Consider the following 16,141-nt stretch of genomic DNA (forward strand, 5'->3'; position numbering starts at 1 on the left):
GCATAAAGCCAGATTGTGTTTCATCAATAACAGAGTCAAGAACCATCTTAAGTCTGTTAGCTATAATTAGAGCAAATACTTTATAGTCATTATTTAGCAAGCTAATCGGTCTCCAATTATCAATCATTAATAGGTCCTTATTAGGCTTCGGGATCAATGTAGTCAAACCTTGATTCATCGTAGTGGGAAGCTGTTGGTTTCCTATGCTTTCTGCAAATACCTCAAGAAGAAAGGGAGACAACTCTTCAGAGAAAGTTTTATATAATTCAGCAGTAAGACCATCCGTACCTGGAGATTTATTATTTTTCAATAGCCCAATTGCAACGCTACAAGGCACAATCCCGCCCCCCGTTTGGCAAATCTGATCACGCCGCCATCTTCCTCATGCCAAAATACAAACAAAGGCTGAAACAGGAAGTTCCGGTTCAGAGGAAGGTCGCGCGCTGGACGGATCAATCGGTGGCCGCGTTACAGGACGCACTCGATGACGCAGACTGGGGCATGTTCAGAAACAGCTCCGACGATGACGTCAACGTGTTTACGGAAGCGGTTGTGGGATTCATCGGGAAACTAGCGGATGATACCGTGGAGACAAAGACTATCACAACGTTTCCCAACCAGAAGCCGTGGGTGGATAAAACCATCCGCGACGCTCTGAGATCCCGCACCGCTGCCTACAACACGGGACTCATGACGGGGGACATGGACCCGTACAAAGCCGCGTCATATAACGTGCGGAGGGCGGTGAAAGAGGCGAAGCAGCGCTACGGGAGGAAACTAGAGTCACAACTCCAACAGAGTGACTCTAGGAGCCTGTGGCGGGGACTAAGGACAATAACGGACTATAAAGCACCAACAACCGGTATGACGAACGCGGCCGTGACTCTGGCAGACGAGCTGAACACTTTCTATGCTCGCTTCGAGGCTGCAGCTAAGGTCTCCAACAATGCTAGTGTTAGCGGCGCTAACGGCTGCAGACAGGAAGATACTGCCAGCACCGGAAACGTGCTCGTCATCTCCGAGCATGAAGTAAGGAGAGCCTTCAAGAGAGTGAACACCAGGAAAGCAGCAGGACCAGACGGCATCCCAGGTCGTATCCTCAGAGACTGCGCATACCAGCTAGCTCCTGTGTTCACTGAGATATTCAACATCTCTTTATCTCAGTCGGTGATCCCCACATGCTTCAAAGAGTCCATCATTGTTCCTGTCCCGAAGAAACCCCACCCTGCTTCTCTCAATGACTATCGCCCTGTAGCCCTCACCTCAGTAGTGATGAAGTGCTTTGAACGCCTGGTCAGAGACTTCATCATTTCTTCACTACCAGACACACTGGACCCACTACAGTTCGCTTACCGTCCAAATCGTTCCACAGACGATGCCATCTCTCATCTCCTCCACACATCACTCACTCACTTGGACACTAGAAGGGGGAATTATGTTAAAATGCTCTTCATAGACTACAGCTCTGCATTTAACACCATAATTCCCTCCACACTCACCACCAAGCTGGAGCATCTGGGACTCAGCTCATCTATGTGTCAGTGGATCTCCAACTTCCTAACTGGCAGACCACAGGCAGTAAGGATGGGCGGACATGTCTCAGCCTCCACCACTCTCAGCACTGGAGCCCCCCAGGGGTGTGTTCTGAGCCCCCTGCTGTACTCTTTGTACACATATGACTGTGTGGCCACTACCAGCTCCACCACCATCATCAAGTTTGCTGACGACACCGTCGTGGTGGGCCTGATCTCTGATAACAACGAGACGGCCTACCTGAAGGAGATTAGGAATCTGGAGAACTGGTGCCAGAGGAACAACCTCCTTCTAAACGTCAGTAAGACAAAGGAGCTGATAGTGGACTTCAGCACTAAGCAGGAGAGGAACTACCAGACCCCCGTCATCAACGAGTGCCCAGTGGAGAGAGTGGACAGCTTCAAATACCTCGGAGTTCACATCACGCAGGACCTGTCATGGTCCTGTCACATCAACACCGTGGTGAAAAAGGCCCGTCAGCGTCTCTACCACCTCAGACGCTTGAGAGACTTCCAACTGCCCTCCAAGGTGCTCAGGAACTTTTACTCGTGCACCATAGAGAGCATCCTGGCGGGAAACATCTTAACCTGGTTCGGGAACAGCACCATGCAGGACAGACGAGCTCTACAGAGGGTTGTGCGGTCAGCTGAGCGCACCATCCGCTCCGAGCTCCCTGACCTGCACTCAATCTACAGCAGGCGGTGCCGGACCAAGGCCAGGAAGATCGTGAAGGACCTCAGCCATCCCAACAACAGACTGTTCTCTCTGTTGAGGTCAGGAAAGCGATTCCGCTCCCTGAAGACCAACACAGAGAGACTGAGGAGGAGCTTCTTCCCGCAGGCGATACGGTCTCTCAATCACACCACCACACAGTACTGACCCACACATATGGTTCTTACACACACACTGGACTTTCTGGACTTTGGTTTTGCACAACACTGGTCACTATATTCTTCATTTCCGGTTAATACTTGTACAGCTGCTGTTATTGTGTATATATTTATTTATATTTAGATTTCTTCATACATTCTTATATAGTTCTATATTGTGTATTTTGTTGTACAGTTATTTTATTTTCAACTTTAATTTATATATTTATCTTTATCTTATTCTTCCCAGTTAAATTTACCCTTCATTCTAATTTGTGCTGTACAGTTATTTCATTTTTAACCTTAATTTATATTCTATTCCTTCCTAGTTAAATTTACCCTTTTTAATTTTTCATATTTATTTCCTATCTTATTCATAGCCTTTTCCTTTTTTGTTTTCTTTAGGTCACGAGCAGTTGTCCAAGCATTTCACTACATATCGTACTGTGTATGACTGTGTACGTGACAAATAAAATTTGAATTTGTGTTTAAGAGGGGCTATTTTGGAGTTATGGGGGCCCATATTGATGTGAAAAGACCTTCCTGACAAATAGGACTGAAACCACTGGAGGGCAGATCTTTTTAGGCCAGCATGAAATTCTAGCCGTGATAACAGGACGTCGTGGTCGACCTTGTCAAAAGCTGCTGACAGGTCCAACAATAGAGGCAAGGTTACCAAAAAAGTAGTCCCAGAACTCTTGGACCTAACTGTATGCTGTAGTTGTTTCACATGGTTTTTCCATATGAGATGACTACTTTCCACTTCTTTATTAAACAAGATTTTAAAAAAAAAAAAGACATTTAAAATCTTTATTTTTTTATTAGAAATTAATTTACGAATGTAAAATGATTTCTATATTTATGGACAGTGATAATAAAGCTTCCCGGTGCTGAGCCAGAAAAAGATGCCAGAGTTTAAAGTTAAAAGTGTTTATTTAGAATACTTTAAAAAGTGTGATGCAAATTTTATAAAATCTGTGTCAAAATGCTTTATAAAATCATAAAATACAAAAATATCCATCATTTTGAAAGCAGCTTGATTCTTAAATACATCAATACCAGTTTTAACAGCACAAACGTCATCACTGTGAAAGGCACAGCTGCTGATGACTCTGAGTAAAAACAGATTTCAACCTGAGAAATGTTAAAAACAGATGTGAACACCTCCAATACAGACAGACGTTCCTCCAATAAGTCGACTCGACAGGAAGACAAAAGAAAAAGTCAATCTCATCAAGTTTAAATACAGTCAAAGGTTTGCAGGAAACTTTGGTTTGTTCTGACAACAACGTGAAGCTGAGTGATATTTGAAGAAGTCAAAGCAGCTTTTACCATCTGACATCTAAAAAGTAGAACCAGTTTGTGCAGGATCACCAGCACCTGCAGCAGGTTTTGGAATGAAACACTTACAGTTGACATAATCAATATGATCTCCTTGACTCATCACAGACTGCAGTGTGAAACATGGAGACACAACGAGACGGATTTAAAATAATAATAATAATAATAAAAGGGATGAAAAAACAAAAAAAGTAATGGTGACCCCCCCCGCCACACAAACACACTACAGCTGTGACGTTAAACAGTCTGTGAGTGAAGCGTCACCGTTACAAGCTTCCTTAGAAGGATCGTCTCTCTGGTTTCTCTGAGAAGCTGCAAAAGCAGAAAACGTGAGAACATGAAGGATGAGATTATAACATCATGTCTCTGCTTTACTCACAGATGGAGAGAAGCAGCAGTTTGTGGTAACTGTGGTACAAAAACATGTAGTCAGAATAAAATTATGATTTTAGGTTTGGTGGCATTATGTGAAGATGAACAGCTCCATGTTGACATGAACGTGCCTGAAACTATCAGAATAATCCTGCTGTGCACACTCTGACTTAGTGTGTACACCAGGATTATTAATTATTAATAATTATGAGTTTTTATTTTCCTGTTTAAAGCAAAGGATTCAAACATAAAATGTCAGGAATGTGAACTCGACACTGATCAAATCATCTGTTATATGGCTGTCTAACCTTACAGGTATATGAAATAAATCATAAATAATAAATCCATTATTCTGACTCACCTTTCTTGTGTTTTCTGATGCACTTTGCAGCTACAGATAGAGCCAGAGTTGCAGCGACTCCAGAAAACCACAAACCTATGAGCACACCGACTCCATAGCGGGACTTCACCTCAGACGTTTTCTCTGAAACACATGAAAGTTCATGCAGGACTGTAGCAGGACGCCACACACAGCACACTGGATACACACAATAAGATCTTACCACAGTAACGCACGTCGATCTGATCACGGGTCACATGGCCCATCTCCTCCTGCGTGGCTACGCAGTGGAAGAGGCTGCTGTTTGTCCTGGTCACCGTGGTGAGGAGGGTGATGTCATAGCGCTCTCCTGTGCGTGACACCTGTGGCTCCTCAGCAGGAAGGATGTTCCCATCGCTGTCCCTCCACTCTACTTTAGGCTTTGGAGAAGCACCTCTGACCTCACACTTCAGCAGCGCCTCGTCCTCGCTGATGTTCAGGATCCCAACAAACGGCTTCGGAGCTGCACCTGTGAACACAGCATGAAGCTGCAGTTACAGCACAAATGTGCTGTCATGCTCTCATGTCCTTCTCTTTCCTGATGGAGATGTCGACACATCGTGTGTGAGAGCAGAGAAATAACAACCTTTACTACATGTTACAGCAGAGTTTGGGAGGACTTTCATTTATCAGCACAAACAGGAAACGTCCTGAGTCCAGCTTCACAGAAGTAAAAATGATGTCATCATTATTGAGCTTTCAGACAGGTTGATTTGTTAGACTGTGACCCAGAGTGTGACCTTACAGACTGATCAGAGAAATCTGAAGGCTTGACTGAGAACATCACTGATTTCTACATCTGCGCTCTGTGTGCTACGACTCTGTGCCCCAGAGGGAACGTACCATTACTCACACATTTGGACACCAGCACAGGTTTGATCCCAGTCCACACAGCAGCCTCTACAAACGGCACATGTAGAGCTCAGTGACATCAGAGTCAGGCTCAGCACCGACTCCTCTGATGTGCAGGGTGGGCCATTTCTATGGATACTCCGTAATAACATGGGAATGGTTGGTGATATTAAAGTCCTGTTTGTGGCACATTAGTATATGTGAGGGGCCAAACTCCTCAAGATGGGCGGTGACCACGGTGGCCATTTGGAAGTCGGCCATCTTGGATACAACTTTTGTTTTTTCAATAGGAGGAGGGCCATGTGACACATCACACTTATTGGTAATGTCACAAGAAAAACAATGGTGTGCTTGGTTTCAACGTAACTTTATAACAGGTTACAGATGCACACATCAGTGACATCATCACTCACCTGGGATTTCTCCTGATCGATCTTTCAAGGTGAGTTCTGAAAGGCAAAAATTAAACATGTGTTTTTTCACACAGCATCATGAACTCATGATGGAGCTGATGTTTCTGCATCACCTTTGTGAGCATCTCTTGGTTCAGGTAACAAACTGATGAGGTGACAGCTTCCAGCAGAGTTATTAAAGGGTTTGTTTTCACGATGCTTTCTACTCACCAACAACAAGTTTAATGCAGAACCTTTGTTCTGGCTGCAGATGTGGAAAATCACAGGTGTAGTCTCCACTGTCAGCCACCGTGGTGTTTCTGATGATGATGGAGGCGTTACCAAACTGCAGCTCTTGTGGGAAATGTGAGACCCGTCCTCTGAAGTGCTCGTCTTGACCTCGACGTCCATTATTGTAATGAAGGCCTCCATCATACATGAACACCTCCTGTTTATTTGGTGCTTTTTTCCTCCAATCAAAGAGCTTCTGTTCAAGGTCCTGATTGGTGCTGAGGGAGCAGGGTAAGATGACATCACTTTCTTCTGAGACAACCACTGTGACTCCTGGACCTGAAGAATGAAGCATGTTTGATTCAGTATGTTGAAATATGCAGTTCATAGTTTGACTGTAGCTCAGACTCAGTGTGTTCAGATATTTTACTTCACTTGTCTGTAGCTCAGGTCACTGATAAGTCCAACATACAATCTACTGTGATAGGATCAGCTCTATCGTCTTGACGCCTGCTCAGTCATCCAGGTAAGCAGATGGCAAAAGGTGGATTCTGTTCATCTGTAAGCAGCGTTTTCAGTGGGAGAACTGAACTGAAACTGAAAGCGCGTGAACAGGTGATCAGAATCAACCTTTTGGGATAAACTTTTGCCATCTGGTTGCTTCTGATAGAATACAGGTTTAAGGCATGTCCTCATTGCTTTAATACTTCTAAATAGAAGCTGTGCTGTGGGCAGAACTTTGTGCCATTAGAAACTGAATTTAAATAAGTTCAATTCAAATTACAAAGTTCTGCCCATCTATCATACTATGTTTCATGTAAATGTATAAAACAACTTACTGTGAAATAACATTTTTCCTCACATTAACATTTATGTGTACCATCATTAATCCTCATAATCTTATCAATAATACTGATGTCTGTCAAAACACATTCCTGGAGACGTTACAGTCATTACAGCTTCTCTGCACTGCTTTAACACACTGTTAGAAACAGAAACCCCACTTTGTCAGTCACAGCACTATTTTAGTGTTAATTATAATCAATAAAAAAAATTAGATTTGAGGCGACACAGAGGGGTGTTCAGGTAGAGGAGGTAGAGAGTGCTTTGCTTTAAATTTTGGGGGGTTTCCATCAAAGAGGAGCTTCAATGATCAGAGAAGCTGCTGCTATTGTAAAAAAAAGAGACCCAGCAGAGACTTTATTTCCTCAGGATACTGAAGAAGGTTCACCTGCTGCTGGAGCAGCTTCTGTCCAACAACTATCACTGAACTCCATCCTTATTCTATTGTATTCTACTGATCCGTGTTTATCAGTCTAAACTAAACGCTGCTGACTGTACCAGAAAGCAACAGAATATTTCAAATGAGCTCCAAAAACTGCAGACAGAAGTTTTCTTTAAGTACTTTTACTCCAAGTACTGTAAGACCACCCAGATGTACTTAAAGTGAGCGATAAAAGGATCCAATTCCTCATTTCTGCAGAAATTTAGAATATTTTCGCTCAGAGCTTTAAATATTTACTGTCATTAGTTTTCTTACACTTTTCATTTCCTATAACTGCAGATACAGTCAGGAGACAGATGCACAAAATCCTCACAGACTTCATTTCAGCAAACTGAAAAAAGCAACGGCAGACGGATCGGCCAAGAGCGGGGAGCTGCTCCGAGCGAAGACGAGAGGAGAGTTACAGAGCGCGAGCTGACCGGGCTTTATATACGGCGAAAAAAGCTCCCGACCGACAGAAATGTTCCCGACCGACGACGGACCGCCTCTTTCCCCGGCCGACGACGGCCCGCCCCTTTCCACGCCCGACGACGGCCCACGGCCCGCCCCTTCCACGACCAACGATCTCCCCGACCGACCAGCTCCATGTAGTGTTCCCAACTTAGCGACTTTGTCGCTATATTTAGCCAGTTTTCAGACCCCTTAGCGACTTTTTTTTCTAAAAAGCGACTAGCGACAAATCTGGCGACTTTTTCTGGTGTTATTGGAGACTTATTTATGACGACTTTTTGACATGAAAGCGCGGATCGCTTTTACTCTCAACAAGCAGCGGTGCTGCCGTGGGTACCTCGCCCGTTCCAAAGCGCTCACGGGCGGAGGATAGTCCTCCCCCCGCTGCTATCAGGGCAGGAGATGTTCACGCCTGTGCGTCTGAACTGCAAATGAATCGCGCATGAGCGAAGCCGCTGCTCCGCACTGACTGTGACGCAGTCAGTTCTTCTTTTACTCTTATGCCGTTTTGTGGATCACGAGGTTTAAAACTACGAAAGGCGGAAGAGGAAGTAGTTCCTTCCAATGTAGACAATCCAAATGATAAACTACAAATTTGCCGTAAATTACTAAAACATCTATATTTTAATATGAGAATCGATTCTAGAACATAAATTACTGGTATCAGAGGACTCGATATTTCAGCATCGATTCGCAAATCACTACAGTTCCTCTTTTTACCACACCCAACTCTGCTGCTGCCTAACTTCCCCTAAAACTCCTAAGTTTCATACACATACGAGTCATTTTTCTTTCATGTTATTACTCTTGATTCATATACATTCATCATCATGTCAACATCATGATTTATTGTTAGTTAGTTAATTGTTAGTTCAAACTATAATCTATACATATGATTCTGTTGTATAACGCCCATAACATTTACTCTTCATACGTACCCCCCCCCCCCCCCCCCCCCTCGTTCTACTCATGCTGAATAGGCCGGGGGCTCTCACACTCACAGTCTCACAATTTATCGACAGCTGAGAGGAAGAAGTTGGATAAACTCATCAGGAAGGCCAGCTCTGTTCTGGGACGCACCCTGGACCCAGTGCAGGTGGTGGGAGACAGAAGGACTCCGGCCAAAATAGCATCTCTGATGGACAGTCTCCCACCCCATGCATGTAGATGTTGCTGCTTCAGTGACAGACTGCTGCATCCTCACAGACTTCATTTCAACAAACTGAAAGAAGCAACGGCAGACCGACCGACTGTGGTCTACAGCGGGGAGCCAGTGTTGCCAACTCCTCAGTAAGGAAAATCGCTATTGGCTGTCCTAAAAGTCGCTAGAAGTCGCTAAATGACGTCATCGCCTAATTTGCCATGGTAAAATGGTAAATGGCCTGTATTTGTATAGCGCTTTTCTAGTCCCTAAGGACCCCAAAGCGCTTTACACATCCAGTCATCCACCCATTCACACACTGGTGATGGCAGCTACATTGTAGCCACAGCCACCCTGGGGCGCACTGACAGAGGTGAGGCTGCCGGACACTGGCGCCACCGGGCCCTCTGACCACCACCAGTAGGCAACGGGTGAAGTGTCTTGCCCAAGGACACAACGACCGAGACTGTCCAAGCCGGGGCTCGAACCGGCAACCTTCCGATTACAAGGCGAACTCCCAACTCTTGAGCCACGATCGCCCCACATGCTAATATAATTGCAACCTACGTTGTTGGAGAGAGAAATAACATCGTGGAAGAGACATAAAGTGAGTAAAAAATGTCCTAAATGCGTTTAGAGTTTATTTAGAACTACAAATTAAATTTCTTTGAGCAATTATTGTTTTTTTTTAATGTCACAATTCCAACCCTGCTCCTTTACCCGGGCTTGGACCGGCAAAAGTGACCTGAAATAGGCGCTCTGGTGGAGTTACTTTGTGTGTGTGTTTATAAGTAGTTTTAAACCTCGTGATCCACAAAACAGCATAAGAGTAAAAGAAGAACTGACTGCGTCACAGTCAGTGCGGAGCAGCGGCTTCGCTCATGCGCGATTCATTTGCAGTTCAGACGCACAGGCGTGAACATCTCCTGCCCTGATAGCAGCGGGGGGAGGACTATCCTCCGCCCGTGAGCGCTTTGGAACGGGCGAGGTGCCCACGGCAGCACCGCTGCTTGTTGAGAGTAAAAGCGATCCGCGCTTTCATGTCAAAAAGTCGTCATAAATAAGTCTCCAATAACACCAGAAAAAGTCGCCAGATTTGTCGCTAGTCGCTTTTTAGAAAAAAAAGTCGCTAAGGGGTCTGAAAACTGGCTAAATATAGCGACAAAGTCGCTAAGTTGGGAACACTACATGGAGCTGGTCGGTCGGGGAGATCGTTGGTCGTGGAAGGGGCGGGCCGTGGGCCGTCGTCGGGCGTAGAAAGGGGCGGGCCGTCGTCGGCCGGGGAAAGAGGCGGTCCGTCGTCGGTCGGGAACATTTCTGTCGGTCGGGAGCTTTTTTCGCCGTATATAAAGCCCGGTCAGCTCGCGCTCTGTAACTCTCCTCTCGTCTTCGCTCGGAGCAGCTCCCCGCTCTTGGCCGATCCGTCTGCCGTTGCTTTTTTCAGTTTGCTGAAATGAAGTCTGTGAGGATTTTGTGCATCTGTCTCCTGACTGTATCTGCAGTTATAGGAAATGAAAAGTGTAAGAAAACTAATGACAGTAAATATTTAAAGCTCTGAGCGAAAATATTCTAAATTTCTGCAGAAATGAGGAATTGGATCCTTTTATCGCTCACTTTAAGTACATCTGGGTGGTCTTACAGTACTTGGAGTAAAAGTACTTAAAGAAAACTTCTGTCTGCAGTTTTTGGAGCTCATTTGAAATATTCTGTTGCTTTCTGGTACAGTCAGCAGCGTTTAGTTTAGACTGATAAACACGGATCAGTAGAATACAATAGAATAAGGATGGAGTTCAGTGATAGTTGTTGGACAGAAGCTGCTCCAGCAGCAGGTGAACCTTCTTCAGTATCCTGAGGAAATAAAGTCTCTGCTGGGTCTCTTTTTTTACAATAGCAGCAGCTTCTCTGATCATTGAAGCTCCTCTTTGATGGAAACCCCCCAAAATTTAAAGCAAAGCACTCTCTACCTCCTCTACCTGAACACCCCTCTGTGTCGCCTCAAATCTAATTTTTTTTATTGATTATAATTAACACTAAAATAGTGCTGTGACTGACAAAGTGGGGTTTCTGTTTCTAACAGTGTGTTAAAGCAGTGCAGAGAAGCTGTAATGACTGTAACGTCTCCAGGAATGTGTTTTGACAGACATCAGTATTATTGATAAGATTATGAGGATTAATGATGGTACACATAAATGTTAATGTGAGGAAAAATGTTATTTCACAGTAAGTTGTTTTATACATTTACATGAAACATAGTATGATAGATGGGCAGAACTTTGTAATTTGAATTGAACTTATTTAAATTCACTTTCTAATGGCACAAAGTTCTGCCCACAGCACAGCTTCTATTTAGAAGTATTAAAGCAATGAGGACATGCCTTAAACCTGTATTCTATCAGAAGCAACCAGATGGCAAAAGTTTATCCCAAAAGGTTGATTCTGATCACCTGTTCACGCGCTTTCAGTTTCAGTTCAGTTCTCCCACTGAAAACGCTGCTTACAGATGAACAGAATCCACCTTTTGCCATCTGCTTACCTGGATGACTGAGCAGGCGTCAAGACGATAGAGCTGATCCTATCACAGTAGATTGTATGTTGGACTTATCAGTGACCTGAGCTACAGACAAGTGAAGTAAAAAATCTGAACACACTGAGTCTGAGCTACAGTCAAACTATGAACTGCATATTTCAACATACTGAATCAAACATGCTTCATTCTTCAGGTCCAGGAGTCACAGTGGTTGTCTCAGAAGAAAGTGATGTCATCTTACCCTGCTCCCTCAGCACCAATCAGGACCTTGAACAGAAGCTCTTTGATTGGAGGAAAAAAGCACCAAATAAACAGGAGGTGTTCATGTATGATGGAGGCCTTCATTACAATAATGGACGTCGAGGTCAAGACGAGCACTTCAGAGGACGGGTCTCACATTTCCCACAAGAGCTGCAGTTTGGTAACGCCTCCATCATCATCAGAAACACCACGGTGGCTGACAGTGGAGACTACACCTGTGATTTTCCACATCTGCAGCCAGAACAAAGGTTCTGCATTAAACTTGTTGTTGGTGAGTAGAAAGCATCGTGAAAACAAACCCTTTAATAACTCTGCTGGAAGCTGTCACCTCATCAGTTTGTTACCTGAACCAAGAGATGCTCACAAAGGTGATGCAGAAACATCAGCTCCATCATGAGTTCATGATGCTGTGTGAAAAAACACATGTTTAATTTTTGCCTTTCAGAACTCACCTTGAAAGATCGATCAGGAGAAATCCCAGGTGAGTGATGATGTCACTGATGTGTGCATCTGTAACCTGTTATAAAGTTACGTTGAAACCAAGCACACCATTGTTTTTCTTGTGACATTACCAATAAGTTAGATGTGTCACATGGCCCTCCTCCTATTGAAAAAACAAAAGTTGTATCCAAGATGGCCGACTTCCAAATGGCCACCGTGGTCACCGCCCATCTTGAGGAGTTTGGCCCCTCACATATACTAATGTGCCACAAACAGGACTTTAATATCACCAACCATTCCCATGTTGTTACGGAGTATCCATATAAATGGCCCACCCTGTACATCAGAGGAGTCGGTGCTGAGCCTGACTCTGATGTCACTGAGCTCTACATGTGCCGTTTGTAGAGGCTGCTGTGTGGACTGGGATCAAACCTGTGCTGGTGTCCAAATGTGTGAGTAATGGTACGTTCCCTCTGGGGCACAGAGTCGTAGCACACAGAGCGCAGATGTAGAAATCAGTGATGTTCTCAGTCAAGCCTTCAGATTTCTCTGATCAGTCTGTAAGGTCACACTCTGGGTCACAGTCTAACAAATCAAGCTCAATAATGATGACATCATTTTTACTTCTGTGAAGCTGGACTCAGGACGTTTCCTGTTTGTGCTGATAAATGAAAGTCCTCCCAAACTCTGCTGTAACATGTAGTAAAGGTTGTTATTTCTCTGCTCTCACACACGATGTGTCGACATCTCCATCAGGAAAGAGAAGGACATGAGAGCATGACAGCACATTTGTGCTGTAACTGCAGCTTCATGCTGTGTTCACAGGTGCAGCTCCGAAGCCGTTTGTTGGGATCCTGAACATCAGCGAGGACGAGGCGCTGCTGAAGTGTGAGGTCAGAGGAGCTTCTCCAAAGCCTAAAGTAGAGTGGAGGGACAGCGATGGGAACATCCTTCCTGCTGAGGAGCCACAGGTGTCACGCACAGGAGAGCGCTATGACATCACCCTCCTCACCACGGTGACCAGGACAAACAGCAGCCTCTTCCACTGCGTAGCCACGCAGGAGGAGATGGGCCATGTGACCCGTGATCAGATCGACGTGCGTTACTGTGGTAAGATCTTATTGTGTCGTTGTTTAGACTGTGTTTAATGTTTGTGTGTATCCAGTGTGCTGTGTGTGGCGTCCTGCTACAGTCCTGCATGAACTTTCATGTGTTTCAGAGAAAACGTCTGAGGTGAAGTCCCGCTATGGAGTCGGTGTGCTCATAGGTTTGTGGTTTTCTGGAGTCGCTGCAACTCTGGCTCTATCTGTAGCTGCAAAGTGCATCAGAAAACACAAGAAAGGTGAGTCAGAATAATGGATTTATTATTTATGATTTATTTCATATACCTGTAAGGTTAGACAGCCATATAACAGATGATTTGATCAGTGTCGAGTTCACATTCCTGACATTTTATGTTTGAATCCTTTGCTTTAAACAGGAAAATAAAAACTCATAATTATTAATAATTAATAATCCTGGTGTACACACTAAGTCAGAGTGTGCACAGCAGGATTATTCTGATAGTTTCAGGCACGTTCATGTCAACATGGAGCTGTTCATCTTCACATAATGCCACCAAACCTAAAATCATAATTTTATTCTGACTACATGTTTTTGTACCACAGTTACCACAAACTGCTGCTTCTCTCCATCTGTGAGTAAAGCAGAGACATGATGTTATAATCTCATCCTTCATGTTCTCACGTTTTCTGCTTTTGCAGCTTCTCAGAGAAACCAGAGAGACGATCCTTCTAAGGAAGCTTGTAACGGTGACGCTTCACTCACAAACTGTTTAACATCACAGCTGTAGTGTGTTTGTATATTTCAGGGGAAATGGATTCATATCTCTGAGGTCAACATTACTTTTTTAATATTGTGTATTTTCATTCCTTTTATTGTTTTCTGTCTCGTTGTGTCTCCATGTTTCTCACTGCTGTCTGTGAGGAGTCAGTGAGATCATATTGATCATATCAACTCTGTTTCACTCCAAAATCTCAGGGACTCGAACCACAAGGAGCAGATTCACCACATAATGCCTTAAAAATGAGCAGAAAGCCAACTTTGAACACAAAGGCAGCTTATGAAATGTGGTAATAATGGCTGCTGTGTGTTAAAGTGGTGGTTATGAAGGTGCTGACTGCAGGTGCTGGTGATCCTGCACAAACTGGTTCTACTTTTGTAGATGTCAGATGGTTGTAAACATCAGTGCAGCAGAGATTCTTCGTTCAGGGAAACTGACTGTACGTCAGTGTGAAAGCTTTTAGAAGTTTGGTGTTCACATCTGTTTGTTAATTTCTCAGGTTGAAAAACTGTTTTTATTCAGAGTCATCAGCAGCTGTGCCTTTCACAGTGATGATGTTTGTGCTGTTAAAACTGGTATTGATGTATTTAAGAATCAAGCTGCTGTCAAAATGATGGATATTTTTGTGTTTTTCATGATTTTGTAAAGCAGTTTGATGCTGATTTTATAATATTTGTATCGCACTTTTTAAAGTCTTGCAAATAAACAGATTAAGCTCTAAACTCAACTTTTTCTCGCTCAGCACCACAAAGCTTAATTATTACTGTCCATAAATATAGAAATCATTTATCATTTGTAAATTCTTTTCAAATGATAAAAATAAAGATTTTAAATTGTATTTTTCTGATTTTGTTTAATAAAGAAGTGGGGAAGGTTTGACCATGTGATACAACTACTGCATACAGTTAGATCCATAAGTTCTGGGACTAATTTTTGGTAACCTTGCCTCTGCACAGACACAGCGGACTTTAAAACACTCAGGACTGATTGACCTGCACACTTTCAGTGGCGCCTACTGTGGCGCAGCAGTTGGGCCTCCTCCGCTGTCTCTGCGCACTGACACTTAAGCCCCTCCCTCTGCACTTGCGGTTCGGCCTCACTCGGTCTGTCGTCGCTTTCATCAGTTTTGTTGAAGTGAAGTGAAATGGTAGTTTTTACGTGCATTCAAAGTTCACCGTGCCAATCTTCGTTTCCATTTATATTAGTGAGACATTTATTTCCTTTGCAATGTCCGTTTTATTTCTTTTTGGTTTATTTATTTCTGATGTTTGCGCTGTGGACAGTTTCAAAATGAAGCGATAAAAATCTGAGTGGAAGAGGCAGATAAATACAGATCACAAGGGATGAAATTTCTCCACACACACACACACACACACGGTGAATCACACCCTGAATGAGACGAGCGGTGTAGCGCTATTTATTTACCTGGCGGAGCGCACCACGCACCACCAGTGAATTTAAGAACATAAAAAATCTGACATTTCTTACACGCAGCTTCCGGCTCTCTCCTCTTTAATGTGTTTTCTCTCCTTTTCCTTCTCTCCCGTGGAAAAAGCTTGGACAGCTTCATGTCTGCTGGGATGAGGTGCTGAGAGTGGGTCACTTCTGCTGTGTTTAAATTAGCAGTCATGTGACACTTCTTTGAAGAGCTGATGATCAAACTGAGGCAAAGCATTTAAAAACAGAATGACAACATCAAGTGCATCAACACTTTTCCAAAACTCAAATTAATCCAGATACAATTAAGAATCAGACAGAAATCCTCTTGTTAAATGGCCACAATCATATTATTAGTGGCTCAGCAGAAACATTTACACACAAACTGGAGATATGAACAATACACAGAAGGAGAGGCAGACTTGCCAGATAATTTTTAATAATACAATAGGCTTCTATACACACCTGTGTTTTCACTCTCAGGTCTGAAGTTGTCTTAGAACTACCTTTTCCAATATTTTGGATATAAAAGGGAGTTTGGAGATTGGCCTGTAGTTAGTGAGCATTAGGGTCAATGTTTTTTTTCCATAAGAGGTTGTACAACACCATGCTTGAAGACAGACTGTATACAACCTGATGACAACGATGCATTCAGTAAAAGTAGGACCTATCATATGTGAAGCTCCGGGGGAACCAGAGATTTTAAGATGATCAATTATAGCAGCAAGAAGAATTGTTTTATTTAAAAACTCTGACACAAAATTTGTTTCACATTATTATTCACCAA

General features: G+C 43.6%; 2 protein-coding genes across 2 annotated transcripts; one reads left to right on the forward strand and one right to left on the reverse strand.

Annotated features, from left to right (window-relative positions):
- Nucleotides 1-3,966: 3,966 nt before the first annotated feature.
- LOC146575104 (CD276 antigen homolog) lies at nucleotides 3,967-7,589 on the reverse strand. The gene is made up of 6 exons (XM_085275302.1): nucleotides 7,510-7,589; nucleotides 5,970-6,308; nucleotides 5,760-5,795; nucleotides 4,679-4,963; nucleotides 4,477-4,599; nucleotides 3,967-4,055 (listed from the first exon to the last, which is right to left on the reverse strand). The coding sequence occupies exons 1-6, from the start codon at nucleotides 7,574-7,576 to the stop codon at nucleotides 3,967-3,969; spliced, it is 939 nt and encodes a 312-aa protein (XP_085131428.1). The 5' UTR covers nucleotides 7,577-7,589.
- A 2,696-nt stretch (nucleotides 7,590-10,285) lies between these two features.
- On the forward strand, nucleotides 10,286-14,513 carry LOC146575105 (CD276 antigen homolog). Its single transcript, XM_085275301.1, has 6 exons — nucleotides 10,286-10,365; nucleotides 11,566-11,904; nucleotides 12,079-12,114; nucleotides 12,900-13,184; nucleotides 13,294-13,416; nucleotides 13,838-14,513. Exons 1-6 carry the CDS (start codon nucleotides 10,299-10,301, stop codon nucleotides 13,924-13,926), a joined length of 939 nt encoding a protein of 312 aa, XP_085131427.1. The 5' UTR covers nucleotides 10,286-10,298; the 3' UTR covers nucleotides 13,927-14,513.
- Nucleotides 14,514-16,141: the final 1,628 nt, after the last annotated feature.

This window comes from Mchenga conophoros, linkage group LG5 (assembly GCF_057382185.1).
Source record: "Mchenga conophoros isolate Kocher_MC1m ecotype Shallow Benthic linkage group LG5, M_conophoros_male_GT1.1, whole genome shotgun sequence".
NCBI classification, from domain to species: domain Eukaryota; kingdom Metazoa; phylum Chordata; class Actinopteri; order Cichliformes; family Cichlidae; genus Mchenga; species Mchenga conophoros.

Bases quoted from the DNA above. Each gene is read 5' to 3' on its own strand.
- LOC146575104 (XM_085275302.1), bottom strand. From the start codon at position 7,576: ATGAAGTCTGTGAGGATTTTGTGCATCTGTCTCCTGACTGTATCTGCA. The intron at 6,309-7,509 runs GTAAGAAAACTA...TTCATTCTTCAG, and splicing joins AGTTATAGGAAATGAAAAGT to GTCCAGGAGTCACAGTGGTT. The intron at 5,796-5,969 runs GTGAGTAGAAAG...TTTGCCTTTCAG, and splicing joins CTGCATTAAACTTGTTGTTG to AACTCACCTTGAAAGATCGA.
- LOC146575105 (XM_085275301.1), top strand. From the start codon at position 10,299: ATGAAGTCTGTGAGGATTTTGTGCATCTGTCTCCTGACTGTATCTGCA. The intron at 10,366-11,565 runs GTAAGAAAACTA...TTCATTCTTCAG, and splicing joins AGTTATAGGAAATGAAAAGT to GTCCAGGAGTCACAGTGGTT. The intron at 12,115-12,899 runs GTGAGTGATGAT...CTGTGTTCACAG, and splicing joins TCGATCAGGAGAAATCCCAG to GTGCAGCTCCGAAGCCGTTT.